Consider the following 20,000-nt stretch of genomic DNA (forward strand, 5'->3'; position numbering starts at 1 on the left):
GATATAAATGATAGATAGATAGATAGATAGATAGATAGATAGATAGATATAAATGATAGATAGATAGATGATAGATAGATATAGATGATTGATAGATAGATAGATAGATAGATAGATAGATAGATAGATAGATATAAATGATAGATAGATAGATATAGATGATTGATAGATAGATGGATAGATAGATAGATATAAATGATAGATAGATAGATAGATAGATAGATAGATAGATAGATATAAATGATAGATAGATAGATATAGATGATTGATAGATAGATGGATAGATAGATAGATATAAATGATAGATAGATAGATAGATAGATAGATAGATATAAATGATAGATAGATAGATGATAGATAGATATAAATGATAGATAGATAGATAGATAGATAGATAGATATAAATGATAGATAGATAGATAGATATAAATGATAGATAGATAGATAGATAGATAGATATAAATGATAGATAGATAGATAGATAGATCAGACTCTTGGTTCTGATCTGATGGAATGATATCCATCATCCATCGCTGATCCTCATCTCTGCTCCTCTTCCTCCCCCATCCTCCTCCTCCTCACTCTCTCATATTAAATCTGGTGATCTCCTGGAAATGAAAAATTAAACCTCTCCTCCTCCTCCTCCTCCTCCTCCTCTCCTCCATCCTAGAGTCACCTTCAGAGCTGCAGCCCTCCTCGCTGTGATGTATTCTTCTTCTTCTTCCTCTTCCTCGGCAGCGTTTGTTTATTTCCTCTGTTTCTGTCTGTTATCAGCTCCCAGCAGCCTCTGCCCCGCTAATAAACCCCCGCCGGCCTGAGAAGAATCCACAAAACCCCCAGATCCACGCAATCTCAGGGACGCCCGCCCCCCATCAGCGTTTCCATAGATACAGAGCCATGCCTCGGGAATGTCCCAGCAACTCGTGATCAATCAGTGTGCTTAGGATCAAGTCGTCGTCAGATGTTTGAGTGACGTGGGATCTGGTTCAGGAGCAGGGTCACGGGGTCGTGTGGACGTTTCTGTGACTTCCTTTGGTTTCTCAATGGATGAATAATCCTTTCATTTTACAGCGTGGTCGACTGTTTGCCTACCGCTAATCGATTCTCACGGTGTAAAATGAAAAGTTGGGTTAGCTAGCTAGCGAGCTAGTTAGCCCGTTAGCCCGTTAGTCAGGGTGAGTCCTTCCTGTTTCCCGCTGTGGTTGTTCCGGAGGCTGCGATGATGTCAGAGCGATGAGAGAAACCAGAAGGAGCCGCAATTAGAACTGGAGAAGCTGCGACGGAAGCGAAGAGCGAAAGACGAGGAGATCAATGAGGCGGAGATAAATGGGCCAAGCGGGGGGGGGGGGGGGTTATTGAGTAAATGGTAACATTCAAAAAGGTTGAAATGTTCAGCATTCAGTGAGAACAAAAGACCAGCAGTTGTGTGTGTGTGTGTGCGTGCGTGTGTGTGTGTGTGTGCGCGTGTGTCAGCGGGGTGAATGGAAGCCATGTTGGAATCTGTTTCAATCAGTCAGGGTCGTGTTCGCTGGAAAAGGTCACGGAGCGGGAGGAATCTCGTGTTCCTCACTTTGAGCCTGAAAACACAGAAGATGCAGGTTTTACTGCTTAAATAGTTCGTCTTTTATTTCACGGGGCGAGCCCCCCCCCCCCCCCCGATGAGAAGTGTTCTTCTGTTGTTCTGCGACAGGATGTGTGGGAACTCCAGAATAAAAGCATTAGCCGTGGCTGAAGTGAAGCTAACGAGGCGAAAGTCAACCTGTGATAAATAGAGTGTGAAAAATGTGTGTGTGGGGGGGGGGGGGCTGAACGCTGCGGCGCTGCTTCAGCTCCTATAGAAGCTCCGATTGCATTTATTGATCCGTGAATTACCCGCTCTGGTTTTGGTCTTATTTATGGAGTTACTACATGTCCCAGCATGCTTTATGTCCTTGTACTCAGGCTCAACTCATGGTTCAATATGCAATGTCTATTTATTTTTGTCTTTGGTGACATTTTTTGAACAACAGATCCCATAATCCTTTGGGGGTCTGAACAGGAAATGCTTTATTTGAGGATAGCTTCAGCGCTGTCGTTTGTATTTGTTAATCAATAATCACGTGTTTGCATGATCAATGAGGACATGGAGGTTTTCCCTGCGTGTGACGCAGATGCACGGTTGCCCCGCCTCAAACAGGCCACGCCCCTTGTGTTTGCCGTCATCGCAGCATTTGATTGGTTGGGGTCGGTTTAATTGAACCACCTGTCGACCGGCGTGCTCTTCGTCCTCCTCCTCGTCTTCATCGCGAGGTTGTGCTCCTGAGTTCATGAACGGTTTTATGGAAAAACACTTGATGACATCATCAGCAGGGCGCTCCTGTCTCTGTTTAAATGTCAGCCCAGTATTATGGGATGGATCCATGATGACTGTGATGCACAGCAGGGAGCGGAGGACTTTATGTGATAGCGTTCACTTTCCCCTCTGGGATTATGGGTAATAGGATCCAGCTCAATCCCCTCCTCCTGCTCCCCTTGACCCCTGACACTTATTGTTGCCGCGGCAATGTCTCAGTCTGTGTGTGTGTGTGTGTGTGTTCCCTGTAGACCAACCATTTAGCTCGCCGTCTCTCTTTCATCTCACTACCGCGGTGGAGAAACTCACAAGTGCCTCTATTGTGTCTCGCTAAAAGCCTGCAGAGAGACGGAGTATGTGTGTGTGAGAGTGTGTGTGAGTGTGTGTGTGAGAGTGTGTGTGAGTGTGTGTGTGTGTGGCTCCATAACAGGAAGTTTCTGTGCAGGCACAATCAACCACACACACAGATGAAAAACGACAAAGAACAGGAAAGGTATTGTTCATCGGCTGCAGAAAAACACCTGGAAACACACACACTCTCACGCACACACACACACACACACACTCTGTCACACGCTCACACACACACGTTGAGGTTTTGTCAGGAGAAATTGCTCTTTCATGCTCTCATCTATCATTCTCCCTCAGAGTGGATCGCTGTCTGTCATCCTGAAATACAGCACTTAGATTGGGTTGTGTGTGTGTGTGTGTGTGTGTGTGTGCGTGTGTGCGTGCGTGCGTGCGTGCTCGCTCAGTCCGAAGCTTCTTTTAATCTCGCTCTATCGCCCTTCTCTCTCGCTCTGTCTCCGTTCAGATGAAACTCGTTCTTTCTGTTTTCCCTTCCATCCACTGCCGTAAACAGGAAGTGAGGTCGTATTACAGTTAGCTCACCTGCACTAAGCAGATCACATGACGATGATGTCACAGCTCCGACAGGTACACGTTTGTTCCTGATCCTGGTCGGGACGGTGACGTGAAAGAGGTGGAGTTCCCGAGTGAGTCATACCCGTTACAGGCGAGGAGTACCACAGGGATCTATTCTGGGACCATTACCTTTTCAGTTGTCCTCTTCTATAGCTATGCTAAGAACGCCTAGCGGCATGCGGCCATGTCTCCGTACGAACACTTTAAAACAGAACCCAGATGTCTGATGATGGAATCGTGTCTCCACCGAAGACAAGCGGGAGGAGCTTAAACCGGCGGAGACGTGTTGTCCTCGGGGATTCATCACGTTGACTAAACAATAATGAGACGAAGACGTTCCTGGTTCAGTCTTCATAGAGGAGATCAGAACAGATGCTGAGGGTTACCTGTTCGGCTTTAGCGGCGTGCAAACCGCGGCGGCTCCCAGATGGTGTTGCTGCACCTGAAGCTGTTTGGGGACGAGAACAGAACAACAAAACACATCCTCACCCAGAGACCTTCTGTCTCGTAGCGTAGCGTAGAATCCTAATCGCGTCCACCTTTGCTCTCCCGCTTCAGATCCAATGCACGGCCCGCGGCGTCTCGAGGTCATCGACGTTCAGTCCAAACAGGTGACGGTGCGATGGGAGCCGTTCGGCTACAACGTGACCCGCTGCCACAGCTACAACCTCACCGTGCAGTACCGCTACCGACCTGCAGGGCTGAAGGAGGCGGCGCGGGAGGAGGTGGTGTACGACTCTCTGAGCGCCGTGCCGCAGCACGCCGTTCGTAGCCTCCCGCCGTTCACCAACGTCAGTCTGAAACTGGTCCTGAGTAATCCGGAGGGACGCAAGGAGAGCGAGGAGCTGCTGGTGCTGACGGACGAGGACGGTAGGACTCGGCGAATCACGTGTCACGTCTCATTAGCATTTTACGAAGCCAGGTGTTTCCATGTCAGTTCCGGGGGCGGTTCCGGTGGCCTCCATCCTGGGCAGCAGCTACGAGCAGCGGATCAGCCTGAGCTGGAGGGAACCGCAGCAGACCTACGGCCGGATCCGGAAGTACGAGGTGAGACCGAAGCGAGAAGTTAACAAATCAGTTTGACTCCGTTACCCACAATGCCCTCTGGCATTAACGTCGTCCTCCTCCACAGATCTCCTACAAAGCCCTGAGCTCCTTCGACACTGAGTTTGACCTGTCCAATCAGAGCGGCAAGGTGTTCAAACTGGCCAATGAGACCAGCCACATTTTTACCGGGCTCTACCCAGGCTCCACCTACTCCTTCACAATAAGAGCATCAACCGTCAAAGGCTTCGGACCTCCGGTCATCACCCAGTTCACCACGAAGATCTCAGGTGTGTGTGTGTGTGCAATTCACTGTGTGAACCTGGACCGTTTCACTGCGTGAACCTGGACTGTTTCACCGTGTGAACCTGGACTGTTTCACTGTGTGAACCTGGACCGTTTCACTGCGTGAACCTGGACCGTTTCACTGCGTGAACCTGGACTGTTTCACCGTGTGAACCTGGACCGTTTCACCGCGTGAACCTGGACCGTTTCACCGCGTGAACCTGGATGTTAGTCCCTTAATGTTTATAGACTATAAACCATTGTGTCTCTGGAAGCCACCTGTGATGCTAGTTGTGAGTCATGGGAGGGCGGGGCCCAATGGGCGACCAATAGAAAGACATCTAACCGAGACTCTCCTCCTCAGCTCCTCTGATGCCGGCGTACGATCAGGAGTCTCCTCTCAACCAGACCGACTCCACCGTCACCGTCCTGCTGAAACCGGCCCAGAGCCGGGGCGCGCCAGTCAGGTAGCACGCACGCACGCACGCACGCACACACACACACACACACACACACACACACACAGGCGTTCAAATATTCAGCAGCATCAATCTTCTGCTTCATGAAGTTTTCATGAGTCGAACGTTAAACATTAAAACATGACATGAAGCACTTTGAAGGAGAAACTGCAGCTCAGACAAACTGTCACGTCCGAATCAAGCGCTCCCTCAACCGATTACGGCTGAAACGGGGCGGCTTCCTGAAACGTCGCCGTGACAACAAAACTCTGAAAGATTCCTTTCATCTACAGACGATAGTTACGACTGTTAGCAGCAACTTTCGATGACCGACCGCATGCGCGGTCTCCACGGCAACAGTCGTCATGTCAACAGACGTCTGCTCTCCATCGTCGGGGCGTAACGAGGGATTCGGTTAATTAATGATCAGCGGGCGGGGCTAATCAGAGCCTGCTGCTAACACTGAGGATTAGCAGGGGATTAGCGGCTAATGTGTCAATCAGCCGGCGCCGACAGGAAGACGCTCCGGTTCGTCTCCGTTTATTAATTAACAGTTGATCTCTTTCACAAACAATAAACGAGATGTTGAGCGACAGTAAAAGCGCGTGAGACGGTCTCCAGCCGCCGAACTGAAGACAGGACGGAGTCGTGAAACCAGGGCTCAGACGTTTGAAGGCGAGGATGAAAGGAAACCGGCCCAACGTAAGCGTCGGTCGGTCGCTCGGTCGTTCGGTCGGTCGTTAGCATGCGACTCGCCTCGTCTCCACACTTAACATCGTCTCTCTGATAATCGATGCCATCAGGAGGAGAATTAGCCAAAGGGCAGCGCAGGATTAGAGGTAAAGAGCGCCGGCTCTACTGGGAGAACTGGTTCAGCACACGGAGTCCAGAACACGATCCAGAACAGGAGGCAGCGGGAAAATCTGGTCCAGAACCCGATGGAAGGAAAAGGGACGGCAGACCCGTGCACAGCCAGTAAGGGTCCCAGTAAGGGTCCCAGTAAGGGTTCCAGTAAGGGTTCCATTAAGGGTCCCAGTAAGGGTTCCAATAAGGGTTCCATTAAGGGTCCATGTAAGGGTTCCATTAAGGGTCCACTAAGGGTCCCAGTAAGGGTTCCACTAAGGGTCCCAGTAAGGGTCCCAGTAAGGGTCCCAGTAAGGGTTCCAGTAACAGCAAACCAGGAGGACACCCTGATGAACCAGTTTACACAGACTGCCCCGCCCTGTGACATCAGCGTCATGCTCGTCCTGACCTCCACCTGACCTCCACCTGACCTCCACCTGACCCCAACCATCGCCGTCCCGCCTGCTGACGTGGAAACACTCGTACAGAACACGCGTGTTCAGTCTGATGAGGAGAAGAGGACCATTAATCCTTTCATGTGTGATTTAGGGACAAGACCGCCGATGTAAGGCGTGTGTGCGTGAGTGTGTGTGTGTGCGTGTGTGTGCGTGTGTGTGTGACGCACAGTGTGTTAATTGACACGATAGTTTATGTGAAATCCGTCCGATTTAACAGACGCTGCTCGGAGATACATTTTATGTTTGTTTATATTTATCTTTGCTTTTGTCTCCTTTGACACCAGAGTGTGTGTGTGCGTGTGTGTCGGCACGCTACACACACACACACACACACAGCTCAGTGTGTGAGAGCGATCGCAGGACAAAAGGTGTTGCCGCGGGCGACCTGCAGCTGTAATCAGATTCTGTCACAGACACAGAACAAGTGCTGCGACGTGAGACGTGAAGAAATGTGATTAGAGACGGTTTGTGGAAGACAGAGGGAGGAAGAGGGGACACAAAGAGCGGGAGACAGATGTGAGGGGGAGGAGAGAGACGGGCTGGAGGAAGAAAGGGTTTGAATCCCCGTTCTGTCCGCTTCAGTCGGGAATGAAACCAAACAGACGCTGCAGTGAGTTGGACTTCCTGTCCTCCTTCAGTTTCCTGTCCGGCAGGAAATGTGACAATACTGCTGTTTCACCGTGCACCCCCCCGTGTGTGTGTGTGTGGGGGGGGGGGGGGGGGGGGGTATGGCTCCTGAATCTGTTTCCTGTGAAAAACACAACTATTGTTTCCCGGCGTCCCTCGGGACGCGAACGCTGCTGGAAAGTCGCCGTGGTGCGTTCAGGTGCTGCTCGGAGCTTCTGTGTCACCGTAACCGTGGGTTACGTCATAAAGGATCCGGATCCGTCCCTCGACTCGGGTCCAGTCCGGGACCTAAACGGTTCTTGAGTCCAACCGTTCGTCCGAGTTTCATCGACGTCTGTCGGACAGTTTCTGTGTTGGCCCGCGAGCGCAGCGGGGTCAGGGGGCGTCTCCCTGCGGAGGCGGAGCATCGATTATTGTAATGGGGGTGGAGCAACTTGTCTCAGAGGTGACGGCCCGTAAGTCGGAGAATAAAAGGCTGCGAATGGACGACGGCACCCGGATCGGGATCAGCCTTGTGGTGGACGTAGCTCCACCCCTTCACACGGGGGGGGAGGAGCTGACTGTTGACCTCGCCACTTTGTAGGATTTAATACCGGCGCAGGCTGGACGACATCAATTAGCAGTTTAATGTCAGACTGCTGTAAAGTTAATAAAGATGAGGAGCGAGTGATGGAGAGGCGGGACGGCGGCGCCGACCTTTCTGTGGCGCTGAATAATGAACCAACAGATGGAGGAGGAGCGCCGTTTGCGTCGGACGGGAATCCAATAAAGAATCCATCCGTGTCCCAGCAGCTCTGCGGAGAGGCGGTCCTCCAGGAAGCAGCTTGTCCTCCGAAAAACAGGAGAAGCTCAAAGAAAACACACGCCTGCAATTCCCATGATGCAACTGTTCATTAGCTTAAGCCACAAACGTACTCAGCTAGCTAGCTTTGGGTCACTGTGATGTCATAGTCATGTGACCGTGTCGAGGATATTTATCAGATCCCAGGAACAAACATGCAGGTGTTCTCCATCCCGTCTGTCTGCAGTAAGTACCAGGTGGTGGTGGAGGAGGAGCGCCCCCGCAGGCAGCGGAGGGGTACTGCAGAGATCCTGCGCTGCTACCCGGTGCCGATCCACTTCCAGAACGCCACGCTGCTGGACTCGCAGTATTACTTCAGCGCCGAGCTTCCGATGAGCGAGCTGAGAGCGCCGATGCCGTTCTGCGTCGGTCAGTCCGCACACAGACAGACAGCTAGCTAGTTAGCCGGTTAGCTTAGCTAACATGTCTTTTACCTTGTGTGCAGGTGATAACCGAACCTACAGCGGTTACTGGAACGCTCCTCTGCTGCCTCATAAGAGCTATGGAATCTACTACCAGGCTGTTAGCACCGCTAATGGGGTGAGCCCGCATGTAGCACGCACACACACACACACCTGACCAGGTGACTACAGCTTCATCATCACCACTGTGGATGGAGAAACTTCCAGTTTAAAATATAATATAATATTATTAGCAGTTAGCAGCTAGCTCGAAAGGAGACGAAAGTCAACCGGGTTGGTCCTGTGATGACCTGGCTCCGCCCCTAGCTCCGCCTCTGTCCTGCCCACAGAGGAGTTATACGAAATAGATAGAATTTAAGTTAGCGATGGGTTATCAGAACTGAACTGGGCAGAGATAGTTCCAGTACTCTGACCAGTATCGCTAATGGGGAGCTGTGTGTGTGTGTGTGTGTGTGTGTGTGTGTGTGTTCACTATTACACAGATCGTATTGTGTTGTGTTAATTATTGACGCTGGGAGGTTTTAATTTGAGTGTGTGTTGAATAATGCAGCAACAGTAGTGCCTTTTACTGTCGCCACGCCGCAGAGCCACACCACTGCTGCGTGTGTGTGTGTGTGTGTGTGTGTGTGTGTGAGGATGAATATTCATGAGCTCTTGTGGTTAATTTGTCGTCTGTTTGTTAAAAACAGAAAGACACAAGATGTTCACTTTCGTCTTTCACCAAAACCTGTTTCACCGTGTGTGTGTGTGTGTGTGTGCACTGCTTGTTAAATGCCAGCACAGGCACTCATCCACAGCCATTTTCCTTCTGTCCGCTCTGGTTACTGTGTGTGTGTGTGTGTGTGTGTGTAGCTAATATTTCGGTGTTTGTGTTGACAGGAAACTAATTTGCTTCTCTCTCTAACAGGAGACAAAGATCGACTGCGTGCGTGTGGCGACAAAAGGTAAGAAAAAGTGTCTTTTATTTTGATGGACCTCCGGTCCTGCAGGTGGCGATAGAACCCCTGACTACGAACATGAATCAACATTAGAACATCATTAGAATATGACCAATAGAACAACAATAACGATAAATAATGAAATGCTCTCTTATTGTGTTGAGATTATTTTCTCTTTTATAGAGTTAGCAGACGTTCCTTATACAGTTCTGGATTTGTTGGTGTAAATCAATGCTAAGCTATCACTTTTATTTCTGTGAAGCGTTGGTGTAAATATAAATATCTGTGAAGGTCATGTTTCTCCACATGATATTTTTTATTTTGAAAGGTTTCTATCATCTATCTTCATCTTTTAATCAAGTATTTGGTTGCCCTTTAATTTTAATCTCGTCAAAGTCAAAAAACGCTTTTATTTATGGTGTTAGCAGTTAGCATCATTAGCTGGTTGCACCTATTTTTTGGTCTCTGTTGAACTCTGCTGACTCCTGGACAGCTCTAACTGCTAATTAGCTGTTAGCTAGCCAGGCAGCAGCCAGTTCATTCTGTCTAATGATACACAGATGGCCTTTAGCTACTGGAGCGCTAGGCTAATGGTTAGCACGTTAGTCCCATCCAGAAGTGTAATGGCACACAGATGGCTGACACCTGTCCTTCACGCCGTCTGTCTGTCCTCTAATGGCGAGGCAAATAAAGCACACAATGAACACCAAGCTACGCTAACGCTATGCTAAAACAATTCCAATGGCTGGCACTGTATGGGTGTCCAGAGAGCTGTTTATGGCTGCAGCTAAACACGCCAAAAACACTGTTAGCTCCCCCGATGAACATCCAGGATTAACACACACAGACACACACACACACACCCACACACACACACACTCACACACGCTCACACACACAGTAATTGACTGTTCTGGCTTTAATCAGCTTTTATTGGAGCACAGTTCTAGTGGCTCACGACACCAGATGCTGATTGGCTGCGGCGGTCCCCTGGCCCCTGTCAGTCACGCAACAGCAGCCAACCAGAACTCCCGGGGGGGGGGTGCCCCCTCCTCCCCCACGGTGCAGCGCTAGCAGTGAGCGTAGCTGATGTGAATGCAAAGGAGCGCCGAACGTCTGCTGAATGCTAACTGGACAAACAAAAGACACACAAATTCTGCTTAAATGATTTTCATCCTTTGCTGAAATAGTTGGACGATTTGAAACACACTCATAATGTCCCAGAATGCAATTCAGCTCTCATAGACCCTAGAGAAAACACATCGACGAACAAATCAACAATTCTGCAGAAGTCCAAAAGCACCAACGCTAACCGTTGACCCGAGAGCTAACGCTGCTGCATCCTCCTTTTTGACTAACTACTGATGATCGATCGATTAATGGCTGATTAACGAGCTTCTCTTTCAGGTCTGTTTCTGGAATGTTCTGGAAAATTCTTTCCTGTCTTTTAAAATCCAAAAATGATTCTTCACGCAAATGAGTCGTGTTTTGTGTGAGAATGTTGTAATCATTTAAGAATTGATTGTTCCGATTGTTTTACGCTAACTCTTTCATTTAACCCTTTGTTAGTTTCAGCTGAAATGACGTTTGAACAGAGAAGCTGCATGGTACTAATGATTCTGCTTCAGTACCAAGCGCTGCCACAGCCTGTCTCCCTCTCTGCCTGTCTGTCTGTCCCGCTCTCTGTCTCTCTCTCTGCATGCCTTCCTGGATGAATAGCCGCTATAATCGCCACCCAGCTCACCACGCCGTACATCCGCATCGCGCCGGCGGCCGGCGACAAGCAGCTCACAGGTCAGATGAAAAGACTCAGAAATACACAGAAATACACAGAAACACTCAGAAGTACACAGAAACACTCAGAAACACAGACTGAATTTATGGATCGGTGGATTCATCAAGAATTAACAATGTAGGTTTTTTAATTGACTCATATAGAAATATCAGTGTGTGTGTGGGGGGGTCTCAGATTTCTCTTTTCATTAATGCACAACAGAACAGGTGTGACACACACAAACACAAACACACACACACAAATGTTTCAGTCACAGCTCGCAGAAAATTACATTTAAATATTTACCAGCCTGAGGGTTGAAACTTTCCACCAATTCTTTATACACACACTCATCATGATGTTGTGTGTGCGTGCGTGCATCTGTGTGTGTGTGTGTGGGGGGGGGGGGGGGCAGAAGTTGTGTCTCCATCAGTCGTCAATCACACTTAAACAGCTGTTGTATACAGGCACATTAATACACACACACACACACACACACACACACCTCCCACTCATCGTGACTGGCTGAAGCCCCGAAGCAGGAAACAGCAACACACACACACACACACACACACACACACACAAAATACAGACACAGATAAATTCTTCAAGCAGTGTTTTGATCGCCTTTAAACGCGTGTCTGTGTGTGTGTGTCTGTGTGTGCGTGTGTGTGTGTGCATGTGTGTGTGTGCGTGTGTGTGTGTGAGATGCTGCTGATAGTCGAGCTCCTCTAACCTTGAAAAGACAAAATGAAAACAGAGAAATTCCAACCATCCACATTCATTCCACTGGAAACCAGTTTGGCTGCTTCACACACCAGTAAAGGGTGCGTCTGCTCACACGGCTCACTGGTCGGACTGGTTTCAGTAACTAGTTTAGGCTGGTAACTAGTTTGGTTTATGTTTGTGCCGCCACGTCCTCCCTCCCAGTAACACCAGTGACCGATGGCGGCTGTCAGCGTCTGAGACGACCCGTTTAGTAGAGCACCATCGTCTCATCTGGATATTACACCTGGACACGCACGCACGCACACACACTCACGCACACACGCACACACACGCACGCACACACGCACAGGTAATGGCTTTTTCATGGGCCTGACATCCCATCACATTACGCAGACAGAACGAGTCTCCGCTCGCCGTCCGTCACACATCATCTTTACCTCCTCTTCCATCGGAATGAGAACCGGGTCGGACCCACTTCTACCGGCGCCGACCGACAAAACGGCACGCACACACACACGCACACGCACACACACGCACGCACGCACACGCACACACACCAGTCTCCGTTTGGCTGTCATTAATTAAGCACCGCCTCCCATTAAATCTCTCCAGTTCATTTATTAATGGGAGGAGCAACTGTGATATTTAATGATCAATAAATGTTGATCTGGTTGTAATGGGAATCATTTTAATGATAATTAACACAGAGAAGTTAAATATTTACACTAATTACTACCTCATTAACTAGATGATTAATATGTATTAGTGCAACTATTAGAAGAGCAGCGAGACCTGGAAGTTAAGGGTTAAATTAAATATTATAAATTACATTTAGAAATAAAACTAAACCCTGACTAGTAATGATGTTGGTCGTTAATCTGGTTAGTTTGATAGTCGCGTTAATAAATGACATAATCAGCTCTTGCAGGTCGTTAATTAGTCTGTCGACATGTTGCTAACGGTTAGTCAATAGTTAGCTAACAGTAGCTAACTAGCTAGTTAGCTGTAGCCACATCAGCGCTGCTTTGGGCGAAGCTTCTGATGAGGATTCTTGTTTTCAGGAGCTGCAACCAGGAAACCAGAACCAGAGCAGGAGAAACAGTCGGACCACACGGTGAAGATCGCCGGTTCCATCGCCGGCGTCTTGCTCTTCATCATCATCTTCCTCGGCGTCATCCTGCTGATGAAGAAACGGTGAGAGCGTCCACAAACACAAAGTGTTCCCGCTCATCTCGTTTACGTCAGAGAGGACCAGATGTTAGCATGGATGATAGCACAGCGGGCTAGCATCGTAGTTCACATCGGACCCCTTCCTGACTGTTTTTTCGTAATCCTGCGAACAAACAGACAAACGGCGTCAGAAACAACCTCGTTGGCGGAGGCAATAAAAAGCCGCCGACCGTCCTGCTGCTAGCGCTGCTAGCGCTTTATGCTACGCGCCTCTGTGCTGTAGATGAGCGCGGCGCGCCCAGTGGCAGTGAGGAAGAGGAGGATGAATAATGGAACAGATTGCAGCAGTAATCACCATTAAACTATATGTGGACCTACTTTATTCTCCAACATCAAACACACACACACACACCCCCCCGGGACGCACGCACACACACACACACACACACACACAATGCATCCTAGACACACACTTAAAAACAGAAAAGAAAGCCTCTGTGTCGACGATGAGACAGAAATTTAGATGAAAGAGCGTTTCATTCTTCTTCTCAGTCGCTCGGAGCCGAATGGCTTCAGGCAACGTCTGAGCGAAGAGTACGAGCCGGCCTCGTCTTCCTCACCGGGCTCTGATCTGATATTAGAGCAAGAGGAGCAGCTGTTCGGGCTCTAACGAGCTTTCTAATGTTGATGGGGCGCGTTTGATTTCTACTCTGTGAGCAGACAGAGGTCAGACTCGTTAGACTCGGCGTGAACGCAGGAAGTGAGGGGGGCGGGGCGACGGCGTAACCTTCCACCGCTCAGGACTAGTTCTTTGTGGGGCCGAGTGGATGCAGCTGTTAGGCGGAGGGATATGTGGTTAGACCTCGATGCTAAAAAGCAGCCGCATTGATCAGCTGATCAATCGGGCCGAAGCTGGAATCTGTCCAGCGGCTCCAGGTGTACCGGGCAACACGGATACCTTTCCCTGGCCCCGCCTCCTCACGCAGAATAATGTGTTTTTTCTCTCCGAGACATTAATCTGTGGTTTTTTCCTTTTTCTGTTTTTCTGTTTTTTCTTGCCCTCCATTTCATCCCTTCCTCTGCTCCGCCCCCACCACTCAGACGAAGAAATTATCACTCCTACACTTACTACCTGTGAGTAACCTGTTTGACCTCTGACCTTTCACCCTAGCATCTAACTGTAACACGCTTCCTTCCTGTTTCCCTACCTGTCCTGAAGCCACCTGTGATCCCTGACCCTAACGTGAACCTTTGACCTCTGACCTCTCACCACAGACTTGGATCCTGACCTTTAATGTTCGTCCTATGGTCACATGTCCTTCGTGTCTCACCCCTGACTCTTAATTTGACCCTTTGACCTCTGACCTTTACGTGTCACCCACATCTCAGCAGTCATTCTCAGTGACCCGAACCTCCACTTCCTGTCTGTCTGACCACTCCTCCGACCCCCAGACTCCGCCCATCTCCATGTAAATCAATGCTTCCACATTTAAATCAAAACAGTCGCTGCACTAAATCACAAACACGGACGTAGCGATGACTGGCGGCGATCAAACGTTGGCATTATTGCTCGCCTCTGATTGGCTGCTCGCCGATGTGTTCATAGGGTGGGCTTGTTTCCGCTGCGGCATCTGAAGGAAGCCGCCTCCTGAAACGGTTCTGTTCTCTATGATGAGAAACATAAAAATAAGAACTCTGCTTTTTGATCAATAAATAATGTGTGAGCGGGAGGAGAGGGGGCGGAGCTTCCCTGCAGGTTAGAGCCAAATTATCTCAAACCAACACTTCCTCGGGGAGACAGGAAGTCCTCGCACTCCTCCTCAGGTCACCGTGTGTTTGTGTGGAACCTCTGCTTCATATCGACACACGGCCCTGCGTGTGTGTGTGTGTGTGTGTGCGTGTGTGTGTGTGCGTGTGTGTGTGTGTGCGTGTGCGTGTGTGTGTGTGTGTGTGTGTACTCACAGGAAGCTCCAGTTAAAATAAAATGAATATAAAACTAGAGAAGCGCTCTGAGAGCACAGACCTCCCCCAAGCAGCTCGCTCCCCTCCTAACTGGATCCACACCGTCCACACGGTGATCCGGATCAGCACCAGAAGGTTCTAGATTGTTCTTAGATCGGGATCCACACCGTCCCCACGGTGATCCGGATCAGCACCAGAAGGTTCTAGATGGTTCTTGTGTCTGTTGTGTTGTTTTCTGGTAATTATTTCTCTGTGTACTGTAGTATTTTGTGTGTGTAATTTACTCTTTCTCGGATTGATCAAAGGAAAATGTTATTCTTTATAATCTTAATCTGTTTTTATCCTCGAGAGCCCAAAATTATTTCAAGCGATCAATCAATTCAGCTTTTATTCTGCAGCGTGGCCAAAAGTATGCGGACGGGCCGGCTCACTGCGGGCTGCGTGTCTCTGAAGGAGGGTTTGATTTACGGCGCTGTGTGTGCAGCCGAGCGGGGTTAATAGAATTAGCCTCCTGTAATAAACCTGTCTGATCAAATGATCGTTACAAGGAGAGCTACACCTACACCTACACACACAGACACACACAGACACACACACAGACACACACACAGACACACACAGACACACACACAGACACACACAGACACACACACACTGGCATCCATTACCACTAACAGCATTGTGCTGTCGTTCATTAGATTAGCATAGATTAGCTCTGACATGCATCAGAGTGTGTGTTAACGTTAAGTGTTGCTAAATCAATCAACCCCGACACCTCGCTGATGATATCATACACACACACACACACACACACACACACACACACACAGACACACACACAGACACACACACTCACACACACACACACACAGACACAGACACACACACACACACTCACACACACACACACACAGACACACACAGTGTTCTGCTGCAGCGATTTCTCAGAGGTGAGGTCACCTCCTCTCTATTCACTCGTCTCTATGGAGACTGGGGGGTCAAAGGTCAGAGGTCAGGAAGAGTCAGAAAGATGAAGACGAGGACGATGAAGCTCACCGAGCAACACGTTGAATAAAAGCAGACAGAGAGAAAAGCTTTCTATTATTTATTATACTCTTATTGTTGTGTGTCTTTGTGTATATTTTGTGTATCTTTGCATATATTTTGTGTATCTGTGTATATTTTTTGTATCTTTGTGTATATTTTGTGTATCTGCGTATATTTTGTGTATCTTTGCATATATTTTGTGTATCTTTGTGTATCTTTGTGTATAGTTTGTGTGTTTTTGTGTATATTTATGTATCTTTGTGTATATTTTGTGTATCTTTGCGCATATTTTGTGTATCTTTGTGTATATTTGTGTATCTTTGCGTATATTTTGTGTATCTTTGCGTATATTTTGTGTATATTTTGTGTATAGTTTGTGTGTCTTTGTGTATAGTTTGTGTGTCTTTGTGTATATTTGTGTATCTTTGTGTATATTTGTGTATCTTTGCGTATATTTTGTGTGTATTTGTGTATCTTTGCGTATATTTTGTGTATCTGCGTATATTTTGTGTATATTTTGTGTATCTTTGTGTATATTTGTGTATCTTTGCGTATATTTTGTGTATCTTTGTGTATATTTGTGTATCTTTGCGTATATTCTGTGTATATTTGTATATATTTGCGTATATTTTGTGTATATTTGTGTATCTTTGCGTATATTTTGTGTATCTGCGTATATTTTGTGTATATTTTGTGTATCTGCGTATATTTTGTGTCTTCTCTTGAAGCTCATAGCTCCTTCTCACCGTGTTGTTTACCTGCGTGTTTATGGCGTAAACACACAGGTGTTCTCAGAGATGTGTTCAGGTCAGAATCAGTAGAAGAATCTGCAGCTTTTTACCGAACCACAGAGGAAGAAATAGGCGACATGAGGGGGAGGAGGGCAGCCTCGCCTGAGGGCGCCTCCACCGTCCTCCATGTTAACCCCGACACACACACACACACACACACACACACACACGGCTGCTTTCACTGATATCTTACTTTTCAGTTTAAAAGCCTGTTTTTATATTTATTTATATATTTCTACATTTTTCCATCCTTTTCCATTTTCAGGTCAGGGTGAAATGTTCAATCGTGTGTGTGTGTGAGTAGGTGTGTGTGTGTGTGTGCGTGTGTGTAATTGAACAAATGGATGTTTTTCTTACACTCAGAATAGAAAGAGAGAAAATATGACGAGCTTTCAAAACGGAGTGTTTTTCTGTCTGTTTGAGGAAAGGATGTTTTCCTCTGCAGTGGATGGACGGAGCGATGGATGGAGAGGGAGAGAGATGGAGGGATGGATGGAGAGAGAGAGAGGGAGAGGGAGAGAGAGACAGAGGGATGGATAGATAGAGATAGATAGAGATAGATAGATAGATACATTTACTTTGAACAGAAGAAACCTCCGAGGTTCCACCTTAACTCAGATGAAGCTACATGTGATCCTACTCATGCCACCTTAAGACTCTGCGCTGCCTCGGGTGGAAGACGCCGTCAGAGCAGAGCGAGAGTCTTCGCGTTTATTTTAGCTTGCTTGAAGAAGAGTTTGACCTCCAGCAGCACAGAGACGGACCGACCCAAAGCGCTGTAGAGCTTTATTGCTGTGCTTCAAACCAACACAGTCTAAAGTCGGTCTCGCTGCAGTGACGTATAAACACGTTCAGGTGTCCAACGGTCAGCGAAGGCCACGCCCATCAACGAGACAAACAAGCAGGACACATTCAGCAGCCATGAGTCTGTCCAACTCGTGTTTCCTGTTGGACGTCGTTGTCCACTGAAGACAAGAAATAGTAAAGAATTGTATCGTTTTTGTCTCTGCAGGAAGTTGGCGAAGAAGAGGAAGGAAACTCTGAGCTCCAGACAGGAAATGACTCTGATGGTTAACAGCTCCCAACACACAACGATGGTGGACACGCACACGCACTCTCTGAATGGACGCGGTGGGTACACAAAAGACCAACACCACACCACCAGTCCAGGTCCACACAGTGAAACAGTCCAGGTTCTGCTTGAAGGCCAATCAAAGAAAGATGATGATATAAAAGCTAAAAAAGAATGGGAAGAAAAGCGATGGATGAAATCAGAACAGGACAAAGTACAGAATTAAACAAAGTAGCCGGGACTGGAAAGACAAAATAAGACACAACGCCTTCGTGTCCGTTGTTCATCCCGGTAATAAACATGATCGGCAGCAGCTTTAACAAGTGGAACATTCTGAGCTGAAGCCATGATGTGGCTGCAGGTGAAATGAGCGAGCGCTTTATCATGACATGATGGAGAGACAGCCAGAGGGGAGCGCTGGGTGATGGAGGGCTAGAGGACGGAGGAGTTGACCTTCCCTCAGGCTTCCACCTCCTCTGAGCTCCTCTTCTTTTTTCCACGACTACCTTCTGTTCTTTATTTCTTATGCTGCTGGTGCTAAATATTCATTTTCTTTTTCTTAATAATGATAATATTAACAAAATGCTCTCTGAAGGGTGTCATGAATTATTGATGTCTTCTGTCTCTGTCCAGCTGTGTCGTCACCATCCTCCTTCACCCTAAAGACAAACACCATCAGCACCACCATCCCCAACTCCTACTATCCAGGTAAGGGATGCGCACCTTTCATTTTCAAAGCCGAACCCTGTGAACTCGCCTGACTCCCAGGAGGAGGTGGGACCTGACATCATCACTCTGCTCCAGTAATCATCCTTCAGGCCTTTTTTTACAACCTGGAGAAGCTCCAGGATCTGGTCTGGAGGAGACATTCATCAGGACTGATGCTAAAACCTCCTGAAGGGGGCGCCGCAAATACTGCATCAAAAACTGACCCTACTTTTCTTTGTTAGTCTGTTTAAACATTTTAATGGGTGTGTAAAATGGCAACATGTCCAGGTTCACACAGTGAAACAGTCCAGGTTCACACGGTGAAACAGTCCAGGTACACCACACTTGCCTCAAACTCTGCCGGAAAAGAGAGTCAGCATGAATTACTTGTGCACAGGTGCGCCTACAGAACCTCTACCCCTTTACTTCCTGTTTCCTGTCCAGGCAGAGATTCAATCAGCAAAGGTTTATGAGTAACACTAATGAAAAACTAATCCATCTGACTCCGCCCAAGTTACCTGGACACATGTACACAGATGAGGGACTGACCTTCCCTTCATTTTCTTTTCCTTTCTTTTTCCTTTGTCTTGTCTCTCTCTCTCTCTCTCTCTCTCTCTCTCCGTCTGTCTGTCTGCTGCTGATGTGTCTTGGTCAAAGATCCCTTCGTACCGACGGCCATTTTGGGTGAGACACTTTTCCTTTTTCTCCGCTAGGACAGAATAACCTGGACAGATAGACAGAGAAGAGACAGGTGAAAGGATAGGAGAGGATGGAGAGAATGAGAAAGAGAGAGTGATATTTTGGCTTCCATTCATCCCTGCTTGCTTCCTGTTCAGGTGGTTTCTACACTTTGGGATTTTTATTTAATTGTTTTAATTTTTAAAGAATTTACTTTTTTCCTCCAAATCTTCCATTTTTAATTTTTATATTTAATTAATTTTACAGATTATGTATTTTGTTTGTTTCACTTTAGGAAATAGTTTTCCTTTAAAATAGGTTTTCTTGATTCGTTTATTGCTCTCCCTTCACTTTTTCTTTGGTTTGTTTCTGTTTCTATTCTAACGACGGTGGGCTTCACTCCATCCCCGCATCCACAACATTCCTGCGTGTCGTGTTGACGTCACGTCTGTCTGTGACCTCCAACCTCTGCATGGACACAACACGCCAGCGTGGACGGGGGGCGGGGGGGGGGGGGGGGTAAAGGTCAAACTAAACACAAGCAGTAAAACCAGAGGAGTCAGTCAGAGGTCCAGCTAGAAGCTGCTATTACTCTGAACGTCTTGCTTGTCATTCGTGGATCTGGCATTTTGTGGTTTTCTAAATTTTCTTAACTCAACATTAATTAAGTGGGAAGATTAACGATGTCTCGTTTCTCAAGGTCGTCCTCAAGAGGACTAGTCAGCAAAAGACCAGAGCAGACGAACACTGAGCTAACGCTAAAACTTAAGTAGCTGGAACTAGAATGGAGAGGACTCGCCTCCATCCAGGCCGAACAATCCTACGCTTTTATTTATCTCGCTGAAAACCCAAAAGCTTTTAGAGTGACTCTAATTCCTGAGTCTACGCCTTCAGCGG

At 47.7% G+C, this 20,000-nt stretch overlaps 1 protein-coding gene across 1 annotated transcript in view; it reads left to right on the top strand.

Moving 5' to 3' along the window:
- LOC137904136 (receptor-type tyrosine-protein phosphatase mu-like) overlaps positions 1-20,000 on the top strand; it is a 38,351-nt gene that overhangs the window by 10,096 nt on the left and 8,255 nt on the right. Inside the window, exons 4-16 of the mRNA XM_068748300.1 lie at positions 3,815-4,126; positions 4,194-4,303; positions 4,389-4,590; positions 4,950-5,052; positions 8,000-8,181; positions 8,258-8,352; positions 9,142-9,178; positions 10,892-10,966; positions 12,737-12,869; positions 13,947-13,979; positions 17,658-17,776; positions 18,351-18,425; positions 19,083-19,109. Coding sequence (XP_068604401.1) covers positions 3,815-4,126; positions 4,194-4,303; positions 4,389-4,590; positions 4,950-5,052; positions 8,000-8,181; positions 8,258-8,352; positions 9,142-9,178; positions 10,892-10,966; positions 12,737-12,869; positions 13,947-13,979; positions 17,658-17,776; positions 18,351-18,425; positions 19,083-19,109 — 1,503 coding nt within the window. The remainder of the gene's footprint in view (positions 1-3,814; positions 4,127-4,193; positions 4,304-4,388; positions 4,591-4,949; positions 5,053-7,999; positions 8,182-8,257; positions 8,353-9,141; positions 9,179-10,891; positions 10,967-12,736; positions 12,870-13,946; positions 13,980-17,657; positions 17,777-18,350; positions 18,426-19,082; positions 19,110-20,000) is intronic.

This window comes from Brachionichthys hirsutus, chromosome 14 (genome assembly GCF_040956055.1).
Source record: "Brachionichthys hirsutus isolate HB-005 chromosome 14, CSIRO-AGI_Bhir_v1, whole genome shotgun sequence".
NCBI lineage: Eukaryota > Metazoa > Chordata > Actinopteri > Lophiiformes > Brachionichthyidae > Brachionichthys > Brachionichthys hirsutus.